At 41.3% G+C, this 24174-nt stretch overlaps 1 protein-coding gene across 3 annotated transcripts in view; it reads left to right on the top strand.

Annotated features, from left to right (window-relative positions):
* Positions 1 to 24174, top strand: part of PCDH15 (protocadherin related 15) — a 400140-nt gene that overhangs the window by 160797 nt on the left and 215169 nt on the right. For all 3 annotated transcript variants that reach the window (XM_075717276.1, XM_075717274.1, XM_075717275.1), the window contains exons 8-9: positions 4471 to 4579; positions 11308 to 11420. In XM_075717276.1, coding sequence (XP_075573391.1) covers positions 4471 to 4579; positions 11308 to 11420 — 222 coding nt within the window. The remainder of the gene's footprint in view (positions 1 to 4470; positions 4580 to 11307; positions 11421 to 24174) is intronic.

The raw sequence follows: 24174 nt of genomic DNA, 5'->3' as shown, positions 1-24174 counted from the left end.
ATTTGGCTTGTTCAGTCCATAATGTCTCTAAACACTATGGGGTTTTTGCGGGACCTGCGAGGCATCCCACATGGTGAAGGTGCTGGCATGGGGACCCATCAGAGTCCTTTCATGGTGAACACAAAAGAAGGGGTGGGGGGTGGGGGGGGGGGGAGGTTTTGTGCCTACTACCTTATTCTCACTGAGCTTTTCTTAATTTTTTTTTTTTTTTTCACTTGATCATCTCTTGGCCCTGCAGACTCCCTGGCAGGCTTCCTGTCAAGGTTCTGTTTGAAGAAGGATCTATTTTTTTTAATTTATTAATCCTTGTGATAACATTTGCAAGCTGGGGTTTGGGTTCTGTTCTTTGGCCTGCCTGGCGGTGTATTGATGCACCTGGAAGTCTATTAATACCAAAACCAGTAACTGAGAGATCTCTTCCCTAATGGGGAAAAGGAAATAAATTACTGCATATTTTACCCTAGAACTGACAGGATCTCCTTGTTTGTTTGGTTTTTAATCGCCTGCTACTGCCAGAGCTTGTAAACCCTTTTATGTTCTTCACTTGGAAGTGGCTGGTTTTTGAAGGCCGTCTGTTTATTCTGAGTAACCTTCCCTGCACCGCTGCGTCGCCGTGCTGATTTGCCTTGCCCTTTCTCAAGCCTGCCTCAATAAAAATCCCGTGTGCTTTTTCTTTGCCTCCAGCCGAGCATCCTTAAACAGTTGTGGGCCCCGCAAACATTTCACTCTTTCGGTAATCTGTTTTCCCTTCCTTTTAATGAGCTTCCATCTTTTTATGAAGCACTTCGAGGCTGAGAACAACAGTGATAGGGGTTTTTTTTGTTTGTTTTTTTTGCGAGGATGTTGGATCTAATACACCACGGTGGCTGTCACAGATCCCATTTTGTAGCATAGGTAGTTTAGGTTAATGGTTGGACTGGATGATCTTAAAGGTCTTTTCCAACCTAAACGATTCTATGATTCTATATGCCCACTCTGCAGAGCTGTGAGGAGGCTCTGCCTCCTCTGCTTAAGTCGGGAGCCACCTTCTATCTGTATGTGGCCGTGTCCTCTCTCTCAAAGGGCTGAGCAAACCCTCATCTTTTCCCTGAACCTCCTTCTGAGGGTGGTGGTGGGTACTGTAGCGTTGTGGTCTGCCGGTCTCCAGCAACAACTGCTAACTGTGCCATGCGGAATAACTTTTGGGGCAGGACTGGGGCCCCGTCCCAGCGAGATGGGCTCCGGGGAGCTGCCTCAGGCCCCACGAGCCCCGACAGCTTTGCTGCTGGGCAGCACCACATCACAGGGACCTGGGGGTGTTGTGAGCACCCATTCATGCCTTTCACATTTCAAAGCACTCAGGAAAGAAAGAAATATCCCTATGTAATAATCATAGTTATTACTGCTATCGATCAACGCATGTTTTGAGTACAAATTTTTAAAGTAATTATTTTTCATAGAAAGTATATGTACTCCTTCAGAAACGATCCTACACGTGCTTTTACAAATTCATTAACATACGTAATGGCCCCTTCTTTGTGCAGTTATGTTTTCACAGTTCTAATTTAAGTTTAAATGAAAAAGATACTTGCATTATCTATGGATTATTAAAACAATATGAAAGTACCTTTAGCTTTGCTTCAAGGCACATCAGCCTATTTAATTCAAAACAGCTTTAAATTATCCCTAAACACCTCAGTGGATTGCGACTGATTTTGTTGCCGTGATATCGTCTAGTTTATGAGCAGCCCATTTCAGGGTATGTACAGTACTTAGAAAAACAACTTAGATGGAATAAAAATTTACTGGATTTCACGTTTCAGTCTTGGTTTTGTTATACTTCTTTGTTTTCTTATACAACTTCTGTTCAATTGATTGCTTTGGTTCTGAGTCATCAGTGTAATGGTGGCAGTGTGGGATAAAGTATCTTTTGTTCAAGTAGAACCCGTTCCATTTCACATGCAGTTTTTTTAAATGCTTCTCTTGAGCTTCTCCTTGAATTGGAAAGTAAAGCACATGTCCTTGCTATCTGAGTGTCGTGGTTTAGCCCCAGCCAGCAGCTCAGCACCACGCAGCCGCTTGCTCACTGCCCCTGCCCCGGTGGGATGGGGGAGAGAATCAGAGGAGTAAGAGTGAGAAACACTCCTGGGGTGAGATAAGAACAGTTTAATAATTGAAATAAGGTAAAATGATAATAACAATAATATAATAATGATGATAATAATAACAATATACAAAGCAAGTGATGCCCAATGCAATTGCTCACCACCCACTGACCGATACCCAGACAGTTCCTGAGCAGCGATCGCTGCTCCCCGGCCAACCCCCCCAGTTTCTATACTGCCCATGACATCATATGGTATGGAATAGCCCTTGGGGCAGTTGGGATCAACCATCCTGGCTGTGCCCCCTCCCAGCTTCTTGTGCCCCTGGCAGAGCAGGGGAAGCTGCAAAGTCCTTGACTGGCATAAGCAGTACTGAACAACAACTAAAAACGTAAGGGTGTTATCAACATTCTTCTCCTACTAAATCCAAACCACAGCACTGTGCCTGCTACTAGGAAGAAAATTAACTCTATCCCAGCTGAAACCAGGACACTGAGTTCCATATCCAACAGTTATTATGTTAGTCTAGTTCAGCAGTCAGGTGCAGCTGACAGCTCATTATTGACAAGGCTAGATCCATCGCTGTTACTCGAGCATAGACCCAGACATTTCAGCTTTGAATGGTGAGTTTAAAACCTAGCCGGCCTTAGCAAATGAGACTGTTGTTGTGGCCGGTGTGTTTTTAACTGTAATGTAGATTTGTCTGAGTGCTTCAATTGATCTGTAAATTTAAAAATAGCATTTTAGTTTTGGACAGTTTTATGCATAATCTTATCTCTCAGCATGTAACTTTTATGCAGTCCTAAGGCATTTTAAAAATTCAAACATATGTCAAATATATCTTCTTCTCTCTTTCTTTATGCCTATTTCGAGCTCGTCTTCCTCATTACACTTTTAAGAGTTTAATTTTTTAGAGAGTCAAATGTGGAAACAGGCGTGTGACAAAGGACCTCGCCTGCTTGTTGGGAACTGTGGAAAAAGCCATGAGCAGAGAGGCGGAGTGAGGAGGTACCGGTCCCGTGTTGGGAGGCAGATGCTCTGTTCCCAAAGCCGAGAGCTGTGTAACCACGCGTGGCTGCAAACCCTGGCTCAGGAGCCTGGAAAAGCCTCGCCAGACCTCAGTAACCTGTAGGAAGTGACTTCTGGGTGGGCAGAATAGCGTGTGTTATTGCAGGTGACCTTTTGGCTACGTATCCAAAATTACAGGAGGGCCTGTTAACTCGCCCCTCTTGCAAACTGCCTTGCATCCATTCCTGTCTTGTTCTCCTCCTCCTGGCTCGCCTCTTTTCCCTCTAGGTTTATTGACAGGCATTGCTAAAGCTCTTGCAGATTTCTTCCAAATCTCAGCAAGAGGATTTCTGAAGGCTTTGCCAAAACTTGGCCAAGCGTGGACTTATCTCATTCCTATTCCCACGCTAAATTTCAAGTTCCCTCTTGCAGAACAGGGAGCGTTAGAGCTTTCCAAAGCAAAGGCTGCCAGGATTAGTTGTGTGTGGAAAGAAGGTGTCTTTTTTCATAGATGTTACTAATTTGGCCACACAAGTAAAAGTTCCAAGGGGAGGGAAAAGACCGGCGCACGTACATTCGTGGGGTAGCTATGTTTCTAGTTGATTAAGCAGCCAAGGTTACTGAAACTGTTCTGTTAGAGTTAGGAATGGCAGCTCCGGTGTTACCACTGGAGCGTGTATTGGCATAGGAAAACTTCAGAAAATATTCAAAGCAACAGTGAGGGCCTTAGTGAGTACAGGAATGCTATTAAGTTGGTAGGTGAAGAATTGCATGTACAAACACTGAACGAGATGGAAGCTTGCGAATGCTTTTTCTGGCTTTCCGGTTCCATGTTCGGCATGCAAGGTCACTTCTGAATAACGGTGTGAATTATTGCAATGTCCATCCAGACTTTTCAAATGTACCTATCCTTGAAATGTCTGTACCTTAGCTTGAATTTCTTTTGCGGTATATTTTCATGTATCACAGCCACTCTTCCTCATAAGGATTCTCAAATTCAATTTGTTTTTATTTCCCCTTTTTAAAGCATTTGCTGTATTTAACTGCTGTGATGATGTTTGAAATGTCTGGCTCAGGGCACTATTTATAGTAGCATAGTCAAGCATTTGCTTGAACGTTTGCAAGCTTCCTTTCCTTGAAGATACTATTACAGTATAAAGAAGTATCTAAAAGAAAGGAGGTTGCTGTGGAAATATATATGTTGCCTACTTAATTTCAATTTCAAAAGGGACATGTGTTGTAACTATTCTTAAAAATGAAGGTTTTTTTCTCCTGCATTTTCAGCAAATATCCTTTTCAGTGGGGTGGTTTTGTGTTAAACCTAAAGATCTGGCTTTCTAATTTTTCTGTTTCAAATCTGTCTGATTTTTCATTTCAGGCACGTGTGAATCCCATCAGTGTCACTCCACCCATCCAAGCCATAGATCAGGACCGAAACATCCAGCCTCCTTCTGATCGACCGGGCATCCTCTATTCCATCCTAGTTGGTTGGTGTCTGCTACTCTTGCTATCACTCACAATTGGTTGCTTTATTATGACCAGCCGGAGAAAGATTGACTGGGAGAGTGGAAACCTAATAAAAATTGATACTGTGGTTAGCGGGATGTTTGAAATCATTGTTCATTATTTACGTTTAATCGCAGTTTAGAAACTTATTTCAGATGGTTGCATTATTTATTATTATTTATTCAGAACAGATACAGAATTGTCTGGTTTAGTGAATGGAGCAACACAGCAAGCTCCAAGAAAGGAGTGAGACTCATCTGTGCTTGTAACTATGCTGCAATGCCTTTTTTTTTCATTCACAGGTGCAAAGGCCCAATAAAAGATGCTAAAGAAAGGTAGTTACAGCAGGTTTCCTTCCAAAAGTCTTTAGATGCTAAAGAAAGGCAATTACAGCAGGTTTCCTTCCAAAAGTCTTCTGGCACAGAGCACCTTCAGGGGTCTTACTGCATCCACCTCCAAGTTTGCTGCCTGGGAGCTTGCATGCTTTCCCTTGTAATTTAATGTTTGTTTAGTTGGCCAGAGAGGAATGCAGTTCTAGAAAGAGTTCAGAGAACACCTACTCTTGGGGTAGGGATTTGCTGGGGGATTTCTTGTATTCTGCTGTGGTTTTTGTCTTTTTTTCTTTTTTTTTTTTCCCCTCTGCTACTTTTCTGTGTTTGACATTTTTTTCCAATTGCTTAACCTGTATGATTTGATAATGAAAAGGCCTAAGGCAATGGTTTGCAGTTGCAGTCCTCCACCTGCCCTGCTCTTCCCAAAGTACAGAGACTGATGTTGTAGTCATTTCTGTGCCCTGTGACTAGCACGGGAATTGAAAATTGTGTGGTTTTGGAATCGCATCTTTTTCAGTCTTGCTGTGTTAAACTGCAGCTGCATGGCTTTCTCACCCATGGAGAGGTGGAAGTAAGGATTTTAATGAGCAGATTGTGTGGTTTTGCTTGTCATTAAAAAAAAATGCTTATGTATATTACAGTTCTGTTGTGAAAGGGGAAAAATAGTAGGTTTGATGGTTTGATATGTCTGTCATTTTAAGTGCCATCGTAAGAGGGTACTGTACGAGGTACCGTTGTACTGAAAGTGCCAGTCCTGAGCTCTGTGTGCAAAATGCAGCAGCCTGAACCTGCTGGGTGCCAACAGACTGGTCTTGAGAATGTTCTCAGGGCTCTTCTCCCCAGGACCATGGCAAGCGCCGTGGCTGTGGTAGACCAGCCTCAGCACGGCAGACCTCAGCAGCCTCTACGAAAAGAAATCGGGTTCTGTTTGGATAGCCATGAAGCAAGCTAGATTCATTCCATCAGGCTGCAACTGGATTCAGATCTGGCAGACCAAGGGATGCATTGCTGCCAGCTAGGCCTTTTCCAGCAAAACGTTTTTGTAAGGGCATTTGTAAATACTTGTAGAGCAAATATACTAGGTGGTTTTGTTTGAAAATTGACTTGGTTTGTTTATAAATTGAATTGGCTTATTTATAAATTCTCCTATTGACAGTGATGCCTCAGTGCAACATTCAGTCCATCTTTTTTGGCAAAGTTCATCAGGAGTGACCTTATTAAAAATCGTGTTTCACTAACTTGCAATATTTTTAATGTTTGAATGACTGTTTTGACCTCGAAGGAATAATTCAGAAAGGTGTATTATAGCAATTTGCTTGGGGTTTGGGGGATTTTTCAATGGAAAGGCTGTCTTTTCTTTCCTTCCCCCCCCACTGTGGTCTTCAAAAGGATTTCTTTTTAGATTTTTAAGTGTGTCTTCATCTTTGCCAGTATGCAGTGCTATTTATATTTTAGCCTTTACCTCAGGAAATATTAAATAGTTTCACAGGAAATAGGCCTTGCAGATATTTCTCATTATATAGATTTTCCCCTTGCTTTAGATCTTTAGATCTAGTTCTTCTGTATATGTTTGGATATGTCTTTTTAAACACTGGAAGGTCTGAACTATGCCCACAGAATGAGAGATTAAGCTACTTATCAAATACGAGAATGATTTTGAATTTTATTTGATTTGACTGAGTTCTAATTTGGTGGTTCTTTTACCCTGCTTTATTCCTCCCACTGCACACCTATACAAGTCAAGTCCTGGCATATGCTTTGGGCTATATATGAAGCCTGTGCATCTTTCCCGGTATCTTTAGGATCTACTGTGAAGACGCATTTCTTTTAACGAAGCCCAGCATCACTGCAGCGATAGCTCACTTCTGCTTGATGTGGCTTGCTAACCTCATCCTTAAGCACCCATAAGGATCCCTGCCTGTCAAGTTTTGAAGCTAACTAGCCTTTCAAGTGTTGAGGTATATGCCTCAGTGCTGCTTTCACCAAATCTAGTGATCTTTTCCATGAGGGAGGGTACGAGTGAACCTCTCCAGTTCCAACCGCAACAGATTCCCCTGCGGTTCATTGAAAAGGAGTTAGACTTACTCGATGAGGTAACAATAAATGCCCATGGAAGCCTTGTTACACATTCACGTGAGCATAGCGCTGCTGAAGACAAAAGTAACTTGAGGGCAAGGCACTCGAGAAATGAAGAAATATTTCAAGTGTGTTAATAGCCCATTATTTTCTGCTGTCTTTCTCATTCTGACCTCTGAGTACAATCCTCTCAAAGGATATATCAAGATGTCTGAATGTACTTGTTCAAGTACTTATGGGCTGGTACTGATAAAACAATAGAAGATTAGGTCTTAAATAAGACTAGAGAACTAGTTACAGCATAGTATTATTGGGATTGTTGTCTTCTATTTGAAGTATTGGCTAAAGTACATGATGAAAGAACTACCTTCCAAAGTACAATAAAGTACTTCAGAGAAGAGGATTGAACTGGGACCGTGCTGTAATATTTCATTTCTTATAAAATGCCTGATATCTTTACATTTGGAAACGTGATGTTTGGAAATTTTATTCATGCGCTAATTTTTCCAACCCTTGACTTTCAGGAATGTTAATATATTTGGATCATTGCAATAGACCCACATGTAGTGTCTGATGTAGGCAAGTGTGTTAGCAAGCCCCCTCCCTTTGCCTGTAGTGCGTGTGCAATACAAAGGGGGTAAGAGCCAGCTCACCTTCTCTCGTCTGCAGTCTCACCCTATTTTTTTCCTTAGTGTTAACTGCATCACAGCCCTGTGCTGCTCTTGTATTTACTGCTCTTGTATTTACTGCTCAGCCCTGTCGGAAGGTTTTGCCTTAGCTATTTTCGTTAGTAATTTTAAGGCTTTCTTTTCTCTGGGGCTGGTTCTTGGGAAAAGTAAATTTTTCCTTTAAATCATCACCTTCTGATTTTGACCCTGGAACTGTCTCTGTGACTTCTGCTGCCGATTTTGAACAATTAAGTGTTCTATTTGTTTGATATTTAAATGAAGAGCCAAAAAACACAACAACGTTTTTAAGGGTTTCTCTCCGGTCCTGTGAGCTCCCCGACACATTTGCCTGGCAGGCAACATGCCCCACAAAAGCCCTCCTCTGGCTCCAAGAAAAGCAAACCTGAGAGTGCTCCTCACCTCGTGGACACCTCCCTCTGCTGTAAGATCATCAAGGTAGAAGAGATCATGTTCCCTCCTGGGCAGTCAGCTCTCTGCTTCTGTTGCCTGGGCCAAAAGAGTGTCACCAGAGGTCTGCTGAGCACTCAATGCTCATTTTTGGTGTGGATGGTGCCATCTCATCTCCACGTGCTAAAGTACAGAAAAGAAGCCACGTGCCACCCTTCGTGTGCTGTCCTCCTGTCTCAAAGGGTGCTTACGGACCTGCCGAGCGTGCTGGCCCGCCACCTTTTGATACCCTAGACCTCTCCAAACGTGCAGACCAGATGAATTTCTGGAGGCCAGAGACTCAGAGCTCATCCATAGAGCTTTAGACCTCTCTGCTTTTCCTGGGTTACATCTGCTTGCACGTTGGACTCGTGAGAGACTGGCAGCGTAGGGGCGGTGTGAACAGTTCTCTGGTCAGTAGCGCTTGCCTGTAATATGCAGACGACTGGTTTTGAAGACACATAGTTACAGTTGCAGTAGGAAATTCCTCCTTTCTGGAAGCAGATCAGGCAACAGTGCCGCCTGAGGGTTGGTCCGCTCTGTCAAAATACAAATATTTTTGTGTATACAGAAGCAGATAACCTCTGTTCCTGGAAAACTTTACTTTCAGAACTTCAGGTATCCTGGAGTTTGGACTCTTCCTGTGGTAGGCAGCAGCTGAGCAGACATCATCAGTTAGGATTCAGGCAATCCAGCTTTATTATACTCTAATCTTTACTTTTCTGGTCGTCTTTCTTGCTGTCTTTTCCTCCTTTACCTGGTGGTTTTGGTTTTTTTTTCCTTGGATTCTTTCCTGGCAGCCTTACACAATATTGGCTTCATCTTCCCTGATGTAGGTCACTGTGTGCCTCTTACAGCTGTCTCCATCCTCCCCTATGTATTTGTTCTCCTTCGGGGAACGTCTTGGTTTTTACTTCTGCATTTAGTCTTTCATTTCTTGGTTTTTCTTAGCTTCAGCCTCAGCCCTTGTGACGTGCAGCCTCCTAAGACTACAGCAATCTGTTATCTGCCAAAAGCTTGGAGCTCCTGCTGGATGCCTAGTGCTCTTAAAAATTAGATCAGTTAATTAGGAGTTGAAATTAAAAGGGGGGGAAGGGGAGGGAGGACTTGGAGCTAGAAACTCTGTATCTATGTTGGTGGTATAACAGAAAAAATAATCCATAGTGGTTCTTCTGTTACTGCTCTCTGGGAGTATGGCGTACGCATATAGAGAGATATTTGCAGAATATGTACAGTGTGTGTGTGTATATACACACACATAATATACACACACACCATATATATGCACAATATACACACAGTATAGCAGATGATTGGTGTATGATGAGTTGCAAATTAAAAGTATTGCACATGACTTAGGACGGTAATCTATCTCCTGGGATAGCTACTGACTTTCTAAAAGCAGTTTCTAATCATTCCACTTGAAAGGTGAACAAATAATAGGATCATTTATCAGAAAAGTGGTCTTTTTTGTGTTGAATCTTACGCCCTGTTACGCTGTATTGGCACAGCAATATTTGTCCTGCTCTCATGGCTGCTTTAAGATATCGTAAGCGATGAGCTCGGAGGACTTACTGGGGCATTTATACCATCAGCCAGGAGCACTTTCTGCCTCTCAGCTTCTGCACAGGACTGTTCCTAGACCTAAAATGACTCGAGATCTTAGACTTGTAATCTGTATTTTGGTTTCTTTGGATACTTTTAGTGTTACTGATAAGCTGTGAGATGCCAGAGTTCATGCTGGTTCTGAACACTGACCTTCTGAGCGCTGCTCTGTTCAGATTTGCACTCTCACATCTCCCCAGCCGAGAGTCAGGCTGGCTCGGGGAAAAGTTGGACAGGTAAACTAAAACAAACTGGGATGAGACACAGAGGCTAGAGAAGGCGGATACAGTTTTCTGCCACGCAAATGAGGAGAGAATATCCCTTTGTCTTTTAGAAAAAAAATGGTATAGCCTCTGTTCCCGATAGGTGACAGACTGTTGCTGAACAGTATCCCATACGCTTATCGCTTCATCCTGCCCTGGCAATTAATGTTCCACCACTGCTACTTTTTGGTGTACTCTCTTTGAGAATCATGCGGCTCGAAATCACTGTAGCTTAATTCTTATGCCTTCTGTGTCGGGTTATGCTGCTAGAGCCTTTTGGCTTGAGCACGGTACCATGGGAAGGTTTTTGGGCTGCAGCTGCCTCGCTGGCCAGCCTAGGGGCCCGGCACAGCAAGGGCACGGCTGTCCGCATCCTTTGCGTAGCCCTGGCTGGATCTCCCTGGGTTTGCAAATCTGTTCAGGCTCTGACTGCTGCTCTTTTAACCGGGTTGGAGAGTATCCTGGAAACTCACAGCCATGAAGACACTATTTACTGCTGACAATAAATGGAAGCTGTTAGACACAGATGAGGTTGCATGTGGTGCTTCCTCTCTAATGAGAAACTTCTTTTCTTAGAAGGATTTCTAAAATAACAAGTCTGGTGTTATTACTTATGTATATGTTATTATTAATGCATTAAAGAGCTTGTCCATAGGTGCAACAGAGGGCTACAAGAACTAAGGTATTTAAAATGTGCATTTTAAATTGCAAATCTTTGAGCGATAGCATGGCTATCATGAACTTAGTGGTAATATCTTTGTCACATCATCTCACTGTGTATTTTCTTCATTTGAATGCGTGCACTCAAAAAACAGTTCATAGTGTTCTCTGAGACTAACATCAGTGTATGTCTGGCGATACTTCAGGGGAAACAAACGTACTTCAAAGCTGGAGAGAGAAAATCTTGGTGGTATGTGTTTAGCAGGTTGGGTGCATACAAGTGGAAGATGATTTGCAGTGAAAGCTCATTTCTCCATATGTCCTCTTATCTGATTAGATTTATACGTATCTCCTGGAAGCCGAGAAGCAGAATTTCCACCAGCTGCAGGTGTGTTTGGGCTCTGTTGTTAACAAGTACTTAGGGATTCCCAGTTGAGAAGAATCTTCATGGTTAGGGAGAGTAAGGAAATAATGGTAATATTAAATGCATAATATTAGTAGTACCCTTAAGCTCCATGTACACACGATGCAGTATTTTATCCTTATAATAGCAGGATTAGGTTTTGTTCCGTTGATGACTAATGAGTAAAATAAATATATTGTTTAACTAAATCTTTCAGAAACAGCATTTGTTCAAACCTCAATGTCTTTTTTACAGGTACTCCGGAGGATTATCCACAGTATTTCCATATGAATCTCACAACAGCTGTACTCACGCTCCTAAAGCCAATAAATAGGGATTTACACCAGAAGTTTGACTTGGTTATTAAGGTAATTTTGGCTGAATTCATATTTCCATATGCTTTTGAAAACTGCTTAGTAACAAAAAGCTCTAGAGAAAATGTGGGGTGGGCTTACTTGTCTTTCCTGCATTTTTCTTTTTTATGTTTTAGCCTGTCAGGCATCATTTAGCACAATCACAGGGAAGAAGGGTGTGAAGTATTTTAAGTATTTTTGAAAAGGGAATGAATGGTGATAGAGTTCTACCATTTCATGTCACATTGATATTGTGTGAACAAACTAAGTACCACTTGTACATTTGCTTTTTACAAACTCAGTTGTCCTGAGAATGCATTTGGTCTATATTTCATGTTTTCTGCAGTTCACAACCCATGCTAGAGAATCATATAGATACAAATAATTGAGTACTGAATATTGGGAGAAAGGAGAACAAACAAATACTCTCCATATATTGTAGCAATTTTTGCATTGTGGTTTTGCCTTTTTTTGTTTTGTTTTGTTTGGCTTTTTTGTTTTGTTTTGTTTTGTTTTTTGTTTTGGGTTTTTTTTTGTTCAGGGATGATTCAAAAAGAAAAGAAAAAAGGAAGCTCACTCCAGAGCTCTGCTACTGAATAAAAAGAAAGCTTCTGAAACATAACCAGTGCTGATCTCATTCAGCTCCTACTACTGGGAAAAGACATAAACCACTTCTGTGGGGTTGACTTTTTCAAATCCTACCATTGTTGAGGAGAATTGGCTTCCCTCCTCTTTTGTACATGCTGCTGTGTCCTTAATTTTACAGTCTGACTCGACAACAGTCTGCAGTTCGTCTTAACTGAGCCAAGTGATCAAAGCACCTATCAGTTAGTTGTGAAGACTGTGTCTTTACAGGAAATCTCAAAATGTACCTTCGTCTGGTTACCGAGTCCCAGTTTTGCAAGTATACGACATTTTCAGTATTTTCTGCTTTCTTTGCCCTTTTGAGGATTAAGAGGAAAAGGAGGTGATCGTATCAATATTTAGTTGCAAACTTGTTAAATGTAGTAAGCTATTAATTTTACTTTGAGCAAAATTGTACAAAGCCGTAAGTTTTGCTGCAGGTGAAACTTGCGTGAACAGACTGCAAAAGTCAGTTCAGTAAAGGCAGTCTCTAATGAGAACAGAGCAGAATTACACTTGGTTCTTTTGCAAACAGTCTGGAGTTGTCCCTAAAGCTGTTGTCTAATGGCACAGAAAATTGTATAGGTTTTGCTGTATTTATTGGTAAGCAGAGGAGCAAATAAAGGAGAAAGGAACGGCAGTAGTCTGTTTTAAAGTAGTAGATCATTGTGTATTTATCAGTGTGTTTCGTGTAGAATGGAGAGTGGGCTTTCCAAACCGCAGCGTGTTTTTACACAGGCGTGTCATAAAGCTCTTTCTGTCCCTTAGTATTATTTAATCTATTTCTAAATACAAGGCTTGCACTCACATGGTAAGAATTATTTATTTGCCTCTCCTACCCCCCTCATTTTTTGGGGGGTGTTAGTGGTGGCACTGGCAGTCCCTTTGGCAAGAGCAGCTCCTTCTGTACCAGCCTATGAACCTCTTTGAAATCACGTTTTGCTAGCTCCTAGCCTCGATGCTTTTGGCCTGTCATGCGGTCAGACCAAAATGCTTGCTACCGTTCCTTAGGGAAAGTCTGAGTAGGATTTTGTTCTTTGTTTTCCTTCAAAGCAGAAGCAAAGCTCAAGCTTTCAAGCATTTGGGAGTGGCGGGAGCAATGATACACGCTTCTGCTCTCGAAATAAGGAGGGGTGAAGGAACATATACAAATACGATGTGACAGAGCGACCTGGGTCCCCAACTGGGCTTGTGCATGGCCATGCAAAATCTGACTGCAGCTACTACCTGTGTAACTTGTAGGAATTCTTCTTTTTTAAATGAACTCTGATCATTTATTAAGCACAGGAGAGTTAGGGACAGTTTTGCAGGCTCCTTCCGTGCATCTCAGAGAGCGCAGCAGTTTCTCTGGGAAGATGGTAATAAGTTTATTAATATACAGGTCCTTTCTGTATCTTCTGAGGAATATAACTGATAACAGTATGACAGCAGAGGAGACAAAATTGCAGCTTATAGGAGTTTTGAATAACTTGGCACCTTTTTAAATACTTGTGTTAATTTCCTACCTCAGTTGATTGCATGTGCATCAAAGTACAAAGCTTGTATACGCGTAGAGTGAAATAATTTGTGATTGGATTCTTTTATAATAATCTATTTTTGAGCTTACTTCCTGTTAAGGAGTTCTGCTGTCACTGGGACAGATGAAAAAACTTAGGTGGGTTAATATCTAAATAAATACACTAAGAAGTTACGGGTTAAAGCCCTGTAGCACTGTTTGGTTTCGTCGTCATTGTTGTCAAAATTCAGTAGTCATATACAGTAGCACAATACATCAATTAAAAAAAAAATCAATTACACCAGTCTGGTACCACATTCTGTGTGCCTAAATAGCAAGCTCTGTTGTTAATGGAAATGTTTATAGGCATTATTAGGTTCATATTGCTGTGTTACATGTGCAGTCAAGGGGATAATAAGGAAAATTATCAGTCTGTAAGAATGATAATGTGCCACCTGCTAGAATAATAAAAGTTTTAATGCTGTGTTGTTCAGGGACCTTTTGAACTGGTATAACGTATCAGGCTTGTACCAAAAAAAGGTTCAGGTTCAGATTCTTGTTTTGCACACTCTCAAGTTTGCATTTCTCACAGTGTTGAAGTTGTTCGATCTGATTCTATTTTATCTGGAGGGGTGCAATGTGTGATGTTCCCCTTTAAGCAGAAAACATGCTATTTTTGCAGCACTTGCTAAATTTAATCTTTAAAATATTCCCTCTGATATCAGGAGATCAATTTTTTTCTCCCAAAATATTATGGAAAATAGTGAAATGGAAAAGGTGGTTAAGTCAATACGTGAATATTAGAATGCGTGAAGTAAGGCAGACAGGAAATTGGTGCACTCATCTGTGGTATAAAAACTGCATTGCTGATAAATGTTGAATTCTCAAATAGGTAGACAACGGAAAAAGATAAACTTCCTAATAAGAAATGCTGCTTTTCAGCCTCCCTGCTATCTCCAGAAGATATTTGATGATAAGCAAGGAGGCAAACTTGTTGGTCCTCCCAGGGAAGCTCCTGTCACTTCCATTCCCTGCAAAGCAACAGGGGCTTTTATAAAAGAACACGTAGTTTTTTGTGTGTCCCGTTGAAATTTCCATGTGGCAACTGCAAGGCTGTCTACAATAAGCATGTGGATTTAGAGCCTTTAAACTGAAAGGGCTTTCCAGTGGTAGTAATACTGTAACTAAAAATAGAGTCTATATGAGACACAAAATGTGTAAGGCTGCAAACGTTCTGAATCGTAAGTGTTCTTTCCCTGTGCTTAGTGTTGCTTCTGTTATGAAAGATTGTTCCCGAGATACAAAACCACACCCCATAATACTAATTCCTTTTTTGAAATCATTTTCTGCTTTTGGAGTAAGTTTTATTTCTAAATACACGTGTGTCATTTGAAGATTTATGTCCGTAAAGGCAGGGACTGGCATGTTTCTTTGGAGAGCAGACCATTTGGAGAGAGAACAATCTCCTCTGGAGCAGACGGTCCTGCTTTACAGAAGGTGGCTGCTAGAGAAATCAAACCAAAGCTAAGTGAGAGGGAGAACACTTTCAGCAACCTCAAAGGCTAAAAAATAATTACGTCTTTGATCTGCAGCCTTGCTGAAACATCTCCTGAGATTCTCAATAAAATAATAAACCTATTAAAACCTACATTTCCTTAGCATTGTCACTACGGTAGCTGTCTTTCTCCTGGAGGACAACGGTTTGTAACAGGAAGGCATGTAATCTGTTTAGTCCTCAATAGTTCACCTCTGATACCTCTTTGCTTGTAGAAGGGGATATAGCTGCTTGAAGAAAATGGCAGCAGCTTTGATCACCTTTCTGGAAAAAGACTATTGCACTGTAGACATGAGACTACGTTCTTGTTATTAGCTCTAAAAAGCGTCAGTGAGTTGTTTTGGGGTTTTTTTAAGCATGTATATTATGAAACAAATAGGAAAATTAATCAAATTGATGCACTTTGATCCTTTCCTCCTTGAAGATTGGTTATTTATCAATCAGACAAAATCTAACCTGACAGTTCTATTAAAATCAATTTGCAAAGTGGATGAACTGGTGAAGGCTAGATGTGCTTACACAGTCAGTGAAATACTAATGAATGGAAACGCTACACTACAGAGGAATTTACCACACCTGTAAGAGACCAGATTTTGATAAAATTACTCATGCCAAGTGGTAATTTAGTTCATAGAGACTCACACGGCTTTTGGAGTAGGCTGAGGATGAGGAGCTGCACTACCACAAGGGCTTGTCAGTCCAGCCCAAAGAATGTGTACGTGGAGATATGGGGGAGAAATTGTCACTAGCAAATCATAAAGAGTTTTTCCTTTATGAAATACTTGAAAACGTCATGACTTCTTAAATTATTCCAGTGTCTCAGAAAGCAAAAAGTGCTCCTCCTCTAAATAAACAAATAGCCATGTTATTTACTGTGATTACAGAAATTTGTCAATTCTGTTAAGACCCAAGTTGGTCCCACTGAAAATACGAATAGTAATACAGAGTAAAGGAGGTAGGGAAAGTGTTTTCTTAGCAACTGTTGCGTAACCAGTTGAATAATACATGCCAGAAGTCAGCTCTGGTTCTCCAGCACATCAATATTGCAGTGGGTTGGTATCCAGTAAGTAAGAATCAAGAATGTTGTTCGTTTGGGATTGCAACTCCTGCAGGTTTTATAGCAATAGGAAAAAAAAGACTGGAAGTATTTTGAGGCTAATGAAGTATCGGCATACCTTTTCGCTTTCTGGTTGTATCTCTCTAGTCTATGTTATTTGCCTGAACAATCAATACCTCAAATTTTCTCCAGCATAAAGAAAATGCATGCATGTCAGGTTCAAAATCGGGATAGGAATTTTATTTCTCTTGCAAGAATTGATTTTTCATTTGTAATGGCACAAGGATACTTGTATTAATGACTAAAATACTTTTAATATTATGAGGTGGAAAAATAGAGGAATGTTTATTTAATCTCATGTGGACACCTGTGTACTGGGGAAGTTAAATGTATAATGTAGTTTTAGGGTAGGTTTTCGTACAACCTGTATGGTTACTTTTTAAACCACTGTCTGTTGTATTTGATTGTATTTGTGCCATTGGGAAATTGGGAGGGATTCATGTAAATTGGGCATTTCAATAAAATCTCCAATTAGATTTAAAGAAAAAGGGCGGGGGGGGTGGATTGTCCCAAGTTCAAATAACATTTTCTAGTAAGACTTTTCCTTGGATCTGAGAGTTTTACAGCTTCCTAGGGAATAGACTCTTACAAACAGAATTGCTTTATGTTACAGTTGCTTGGTTTTTTTGGTGCCTTCCCAGCAGTGTTGGTAACAGAAGTGTACCTCAACACCGTGCTGCAGCTGTGCGGAATGTTTTGAAGAATATCCTTACAGAGTATTTTCTGTATCTTATGTACCTATCTCAAAAATCTGCTATGCCCAGGCGGTGTTTCAGTCAGACTGGCATTAACCTCATGACAGATAATACCATAGAAACAATTCTATAGTGGGATTGCGTTTCCTTGTTGTTTAGGTGGTAACAGAAGGTCAATGCCATGTGTCAGAGTTGAACAGACTGTTTGAAATTCCAGTGTTACAAGAAAATTGGTTTGGGGTCCCATTCTGCAAGAAGTGATGTTGAACTTCCCAGCAGTAGTATCTACTCTGTTTACTCTTCAGGCTTGAATCTCTGAATGGAGTGTGATTTCCAATTTTCAGAAGGCTTCACCCTGCCAAATTGGCTGTGACATTTATATAGGCTGTGACTAGGCACAGGAGGTTTTAATAAATTGGTTGGACTTGCTTTGAGTATGCATGTAGAGACTGAGCCTGAGTATTAGCCAGGCCAAGTTCTGTGTTAATGAAGGAAGATTGTGTGTGAAGCTTGGCTACAAATATAAAGTACCGTCCACTGGTGCATGCATTTGATTACGTGAATACTGTTGTGATAGATTAGATATTAGGAAAAAATTCTTCACCAAAAGGTTTATCAAGCACCATCCCAGGAGGTATTCAAAAGACATGTAGATGTGGTGCTTAGGGACATGGTTTAGTGGTGGACTTGGCAGTGTTAGGTTTATGGTTGGACTCGATCATCTTAAGGGTCTTTTCCAACCTACACAATTCTATGATTGTATGACAATGGCATGGCATGAATTTGTGTACCTGTTCTCCTGCCCATCCCAAGAAACCGCCTGGGAGCTGGAAAGGCCACTTTTCCTTTCTGGTGCAGGTGCTTTGGGTCAGAGAGATGTTCCCAGTACATGTATCGGCTGTTCCAGTATAGTTAAGCGCTTTGCACCATACATGATTTTTCCTGATACGGATCTCGGCAGAAATGACAGAAAGTGATGCTCTGCTAGTACTCACGCTGGAGGTTAATTGGTTTCTCTGTTCCTGTTGGGAACTTCATTGATCTCTCCTGTCTGTTGCTCTCAAGGCTGTTGAAAGCTTACTGCATTACATGAAAAGAAGGCATAGCTTCAGCAACAGTCTCAGGACCAATCTGTGGACAAATGTGCACTTTGAAGGCAGAAAGTAAAGTGTATATATGCCCTGGTTTGTATGGTCTATTCATTGCACAAAGACTGTTTTCTGTTCAGGGTGGAAGTACAGAGAGACTCAGTGAGGATGCTTTGCCAGCCATGAGCAGGTGCAGAGGGCAAGGCTGAATGATCCGTTTGAAAAAATGGGTAGGTCATTGAGCACAGCGCTAGGCCCGGGGCCCTTTGCTTTTTAAGAAACTTAGGAATGATCTCAAAGGTTGAAATACTGAAATAAAAAAGCTTATTATGATCGTGAGCTATTACAGAATCATAAAATTGCCGAGATTGGCAGGCATCTGCCACTGCTCACGTTAGGTGTCGTGTGGGTGTTGAGTATCTCCAAGACTGGAGACTCCCCAGCCTGGGCACTCTCTGGGCAACCTGATCCAATGTTTGATTACTCTCAGATTAAAAGAGTTTTTTCTTATATTTAAATGCAGTAAATTGTATGTCAGTTCTCTTTTTTTTTCTTTTTTTTTTTTTTTTTTTTCCCAGAACTGATCCCAGCACTCCAGATGTGTCTCACCAGTGCTAAGTAGCACTCAACCTGCTGGCAATACTTTTCCTAATGCAGCACAGGTTTGCTGCTAGGGCATTTTGCTTAATTCATCTGCCAGGGTCCCCATGTCCTGCTCTGCAAAGCTGCTTTCAAGCTGGTTGGCTCCTAATGCATACTGGTGTCTGGGGTTATCTCTCCCCAGATGGCAGGACCTGGCATTTTCCTTTTTCTGAACTTCATGAGACTCCCATCTGCCCATTTCTGCAGCCTGTCAAGGTCCCTCTGAATGGCAGCACACCCATCCGGCAAATCAGCCACTTCTCCCAGTTTTGTCTCGCCTGCAAACTCACTAAGTGTGCACTTGGTCCCGTCAACTGGGTCATTAATAAGATGTTAAACGGTGGTGGTACCACTGTCGACCCCTGGGAGCACCTCTATTAACTGTCCTCCAGCTGGGCTTCGTGCTGTGGGATCAGAACACTGTGTACCCAGCAATTCAGCCAGTTTTCAGTCCACCTCATTGTCCATCTGTCTAGTCCGTACTTCACCAGTTGTCTATGAGATCATATGGAGACAGTGTCAAAAGCATTACTCATGTCAAGATAAATAATATCCGCTGCTCTGCCCATACACACCAAGCCATTCATCTCATTGCAGAGGCCTATCAGGGTGGTTGACCATGAATAGCCCTGCATAAACCCACACTGACGACTCCTCATCTCCTCCTTGTCCTTCATATGTTTGGAAATGGTTCCCAGAGTGATTTGCTCCACCACGACCTTCGCTAGCATTGACGTGAGGTTGACAGGTCTGTAGTTCCCTGGATCTTCCTTCACAAAGACAGAAGTGACGTTTGTTTTCTTCCAGACCTGAGGAACCTCTCTTAATTGGCATGAACCTTTCAAATGTAGTAGAGCGGGGTCTTGCAGTGATGTTGGCCAGCTCCCTTAGCATGTGTGAGTGCATCCCATCAGGTCCCCTGGAGTCACCTATGTCCAGTTTGTTTAAATGTATCCCTAACCTGATCCTCCTCCATCTTCCGTGCTCCAGACTTTTCTGTGGGTGTTACAGATGGAGATTACTGAAGTCAGGTCTTACCTGTAGAGACTGAGCAGATGATGACATTGAGTATCTCAGCCTTTTCTATGTCCCCTGTTGCCCTCTCCCACTCAGCAGCAGGCCTGCATTTGCCCTAGTCTTCCTTTTCCTGCTAATGTACTTGTAGAAGCCTTTCTTGTTGCCATTCAGTTCCAGGTGGGCTTTGGCTTTTCTAAACCTGCACGTTAAGCCTAACCTGCATGTTCAGACAGTGTTTCTGTAGTTCTCCTGCATCACCTGTCCCTAGTTCCAGTTCTTGTAGGCTTCCTATTTATGTCTGAGTTTTGTCAGGAACTCCTTGTCTACAGACGCAGGCCTGCTGCCAACTTTCCTTGATCTCCTGCTTGTCAAGATGGACCATGTTTGGACTTGGAGAACGGGATTTCTGAAAGTCAGACAGCTCTCCTACACCCTGCTTCTCTCCAAGGCTGTATCCAATGGGATCCTGCGAAGCAGATCCCCGAGTTAAGCCAAAGTCTGCTCCTAGTGTACAGACACTTCAGGGGCAGATGTGGTCATGCTGACTTCACAGAACAGCTGCAAGAGCTTTACCTGTAATGCTGCTCTGTTGGCATGCCCTTATTTATGTGCATATGAGGGTGGTCCCCCTTCAGCCCTGCTTTAATGATTATGGGGTGTCTCCCACTCATAAAACTCTGCAGGCTTTGGTGGCCAGCTTGGGTCCACCACTTCCTCACTTGGTTGTTGGCGGTCATCTCCTCGCCGGGTTGATGGGCTGGTTGGCATAGATGCTGTTGCCCCACTTGTACCATTCTAGTAGCGAAGATGAGGGTTGACTGTAGAATTGCAGAAGGGCTTTGTGAGACCAAATGAGTGCGTGATAAAATGGCTGATAAAATTATGCATAGCTCAAAAATAAAGTGGTACAAGTCAGAAAAGGTCTTATACGCAAAATGATGTGTTTTGGCTTTTTGGCTTGATTTGGGAATGAGATGTTGGCATTGTAACTGATAAATGTGTGTGAAGGTTGGCTCGGTGATCTGTGGCTGTCAAAAAAAAAAGGCAAAAAAGCAAATTGAACATTAGAAATAATGAGGAAAAATAGAGAACAGAAGTAAAAACACTGCAGTACTGTACAGATCCAGGCTGTACATGCATCTTGACCACAGTGCATAGCTCTGGTCTTTATCACAAAAAGGACAGAGCAGAACTGAAGCAGGTTCATATCAGGTGAGGAAGAAAGAAGGATACAATAGACACCCGTAAAATACAGTGTCACAGTTCTGAGAGTGAAGTGGAATCAATAGTTCGCTCTCTCCTGTCGTGCAAGGGCTAGGAGTTACCAAATGAAACAAGCAGGTGGCAAATTTAAAACAGACAAAATAAGGTTGTTCATCTAATATAGTTTGTCTGCTTTGACAGAGCACAGTGTGGGGCTGAAAGTTGGCATGGGCTCAAGGGGAAGCAGGGTTGGCTCATGGAAGGAAAATTTATTGACATAAAGAAAAATCCAGGGAAACCTGAGCTGCGTGATTTTGCGCTGGATGGATGATTGGCCTGATCTAGTACAATTCTTCTTATGATGGTCTTTTATTATGAGTTTCAGAAAACACCAAAAGAAAACACAATGCTAGCAGGCAATGAGAAAACGTGCATCAGTTGAGGCTCACTAGACTGGAAATGCCTGGACTGCTCTTACAGAAACAGTCCAAAGTCCATGTTTTTTGAGACTTAAAAAGTACTGAATTGTCCAACTTTTTTCACCGCTTCAGAAACTTCATATTTGCAGTGTTTGGTAGGTTTTTGTCACAATGTCAGCCTCCAACTCTTGTCATCCTGTTTTGATCTCTTGGCTCCGTGCATCTGTTGACCTTTATTTGTTATCTTTGTTCAGGGTAGCTCTAATTTTCCCCTCTTCCAGTATATCTTAAAGAATATATTTTCCTACATGTAAGAGGATTTGTGCTTATTCTTTGCTCTTCTGAATTTTAAAATGGTGCAAATAGGGATTTTGGCATGAAGAGTAATGCCCCGTTTATTTAATTTAATCAACATGGTAAAGACTTACTAGTTTGAAGGTACATGTCTGGACTGCAGCAGTTGAGAATTTTAGGACAACTTCACAGTGATTCCTATTGAATAGGTCTTTAGAAAGTAAGCGATATGTTAAAAAGCTCATCTTCCTGAATATTGGTGTTTTCTCTCAAATTTCTCTGAGTACAAAGTGGAAAATAAAATACAGACCCCCTGACAAGTATGGTTTTCCAAAAATACTTTGCCCGTGTTGTGGAACTGCTTTGTTTTTGTCTCTCTCTTTTGAAGTGCAACTGAAGGTAGTCTCCTCTGATGTTCTTGCACAACAGTAGAGATGTATCAGCTATAATGGGAAACGGGGTGATTGCTCTGCCGCAAAATAGAACATGAACTGAACAAATGAGAGTGTTTTTGTACTCGGGGTGACAGATTAGAAAAAGAATGGAAGAAATGTATTTTCATTAAATAGTTGCTCAATCCACTTCCTGACAATGATAAAATCTTCAAAATCATTAGTTCGGTTGAACTGCTGTGCATCTCCTGTAGGTATTAAGTACAATAACTGCTTTTTAAATTGGCTTTTCAAATGTTCATCCCTTATGTGAACTTAGTATTCAATTACTTCTCTTGGCTTATCGCTGTCACAAAAGCGTACCTAGTCCAAACAGTCTGGAAATTTCCTTTCTGTTTGAGGCAGCCTTTTTTCCTATCTCATGTGTAATACAGTGTTGAGAGTTGATGTAGAATTGAAAATTTGAGTGCAGAGACAGGTTTTGTGTTTGTGAATAAGGAGAGGAAAAAAAGGGTGCGGAGAAACCAAACTCTTTCCTATACATCAATAAAATGTTTCTTCATATCAGTCTTCCTCCAAAGTTACCACATGCATCTTGAAAATAGCCATTTTTTCCCATGTTTAGCAGCATCTCAGCGTGGTCGATGTTTTTCCTTACCTTTAGAGCATTGTTGCAGATAGACATTAGAAAGACCAGTGATTCTGAGTTAAGATTGACCCTAAATTGCTTCTCATCACTCACAGAGCAATGAAAATATTAAAAGCCTGCAATAGTAAGTTCTGTAATGTCTTTTGTTTACAGAAATAGCTGTATTTCCTTTCTGCAGTAAACAGACTTTTTTTCATTTTAAAACTTGCACAACCATCACTTAAAACTTGGCAGAATGACTTCATAGTTGGCATTTTCTGTAACTGAAGGGACGAAGAAGGAGTTTCATTATTTGGAAAGGTAGGCAGCTATAAGTATTACTGTTCACTGCACTACAGCATCATAAGCCTTACTGATACTGAAGTCACTTAGCCTTGATTCATGTAGAAAAAAATTATGTTTTGGGGTGTTTTTCTTTTTTTTTTTTAAGCATAGTGTCTAGACACGTTATGTGCCAATTTCATTTCACTGCTGCGTCACGGGCTTCACTGATGGTAAAGTCAAATTTCTTCTATGTTCTAAAGATACTCTGTGCTTCTTGTCCTTAAGCCAATTTTTAATCCATTTCGGTAGTTCTTTCCTTATGCTGTACTTTCTGACCTTGTAAATTAATCCAGTGTGTGATATACAGTTCTAAAGCTTACCCTAAATCTAGATAAATTATGTCCCTAGTTCCACCTTTATCTCCCAATTCAGTTATGCACTTAAAAGAAGCAACTTTTGTCAGACCTGACCTTTCTTTGTATCTCTGCTGACTGCTCCTTTTTTTTAATTACATTGGTTTAAATACTACAGAATGTTTCCATCTTCTTTGCAGCTTGAAGTCAAGTTTAAGTTTGAGTATCTGAAGTTCCTGGGCTCTTTCCTTGTTATTGTATTAAACAGAAAATCGGAAGTGACCTGCCCTCAGTTCTCCAGTACAACGTCTCATTCAGTGAGCTATCAAATGTGTTTGCCAGAGGCTTTTCCTTACTTCTTTTACTGTATCTCTTGAAATGCTAGGGTATAGTCAATGGCAGGGGAAGCACAGAGGATTTTGGCGGTCTTTGGAAAGGACATGAGTGCAAGACTGGAAGCAACTACGGCAACTGAATTTAGAACATTTGTGGTTCTCGCTGGGAATCTTTGAAAAGGTAACCGGACCGAAAAAAATGACATAACTTACAGGATGCACAAAGGTGGTTGTTAACCAGGCAGCGGCTCTCCCTGGGTCTCTGAGGGAGTCTCTAGTAGCCTACTAGGTGTTCTCTCTGTCTTGTTTAGGATGGTATTTTCTGGCGGTAGAGTTTAGGGTAATTCTTTTTACAGCAAGTTTAAATGGATGCATGAATTCTAAACCCAACATTAACTCCCAGTAGCAAAAGAACATGCTCGTTTACCTTTCAGAAAAGCCAAAGGTCAATTTTTAGATATATTGTGAATCTTACTCAAATAGCATTCTATTTTTTTGTTTGCTTCATGTGAACATTTACCTATCTAGGATGCAGTGGCAATCTTTTTTTGCACAAGATTGTATGTGTGATGGTGCAGATATTTTGCAAGCTTTATCTCAGTTTTAAGCTAAACAGTTGTGTGTTGG

This window comes from Pelecanus crispus, chromosome 10 (genome assembly GCF_030463565.1).
Source record: "Pelecanus crispus isolate bPelCri1 chromosome 10, bPelCri1.pri, whole genome shotgun sequence".
Taxonomy (NCBI): domain Eukaryota; kingdom Metazoa; phylum Chordata; class Aves; order Pelecaniformes; family Pelecanidae; genus Pelecanus; species Pelecanus crispus.
The sequence above is the reverse complement of the archived record's forward strand: the minus strand, read 5'-3'. Positions and strand labels throughout refer to the sequence as shown.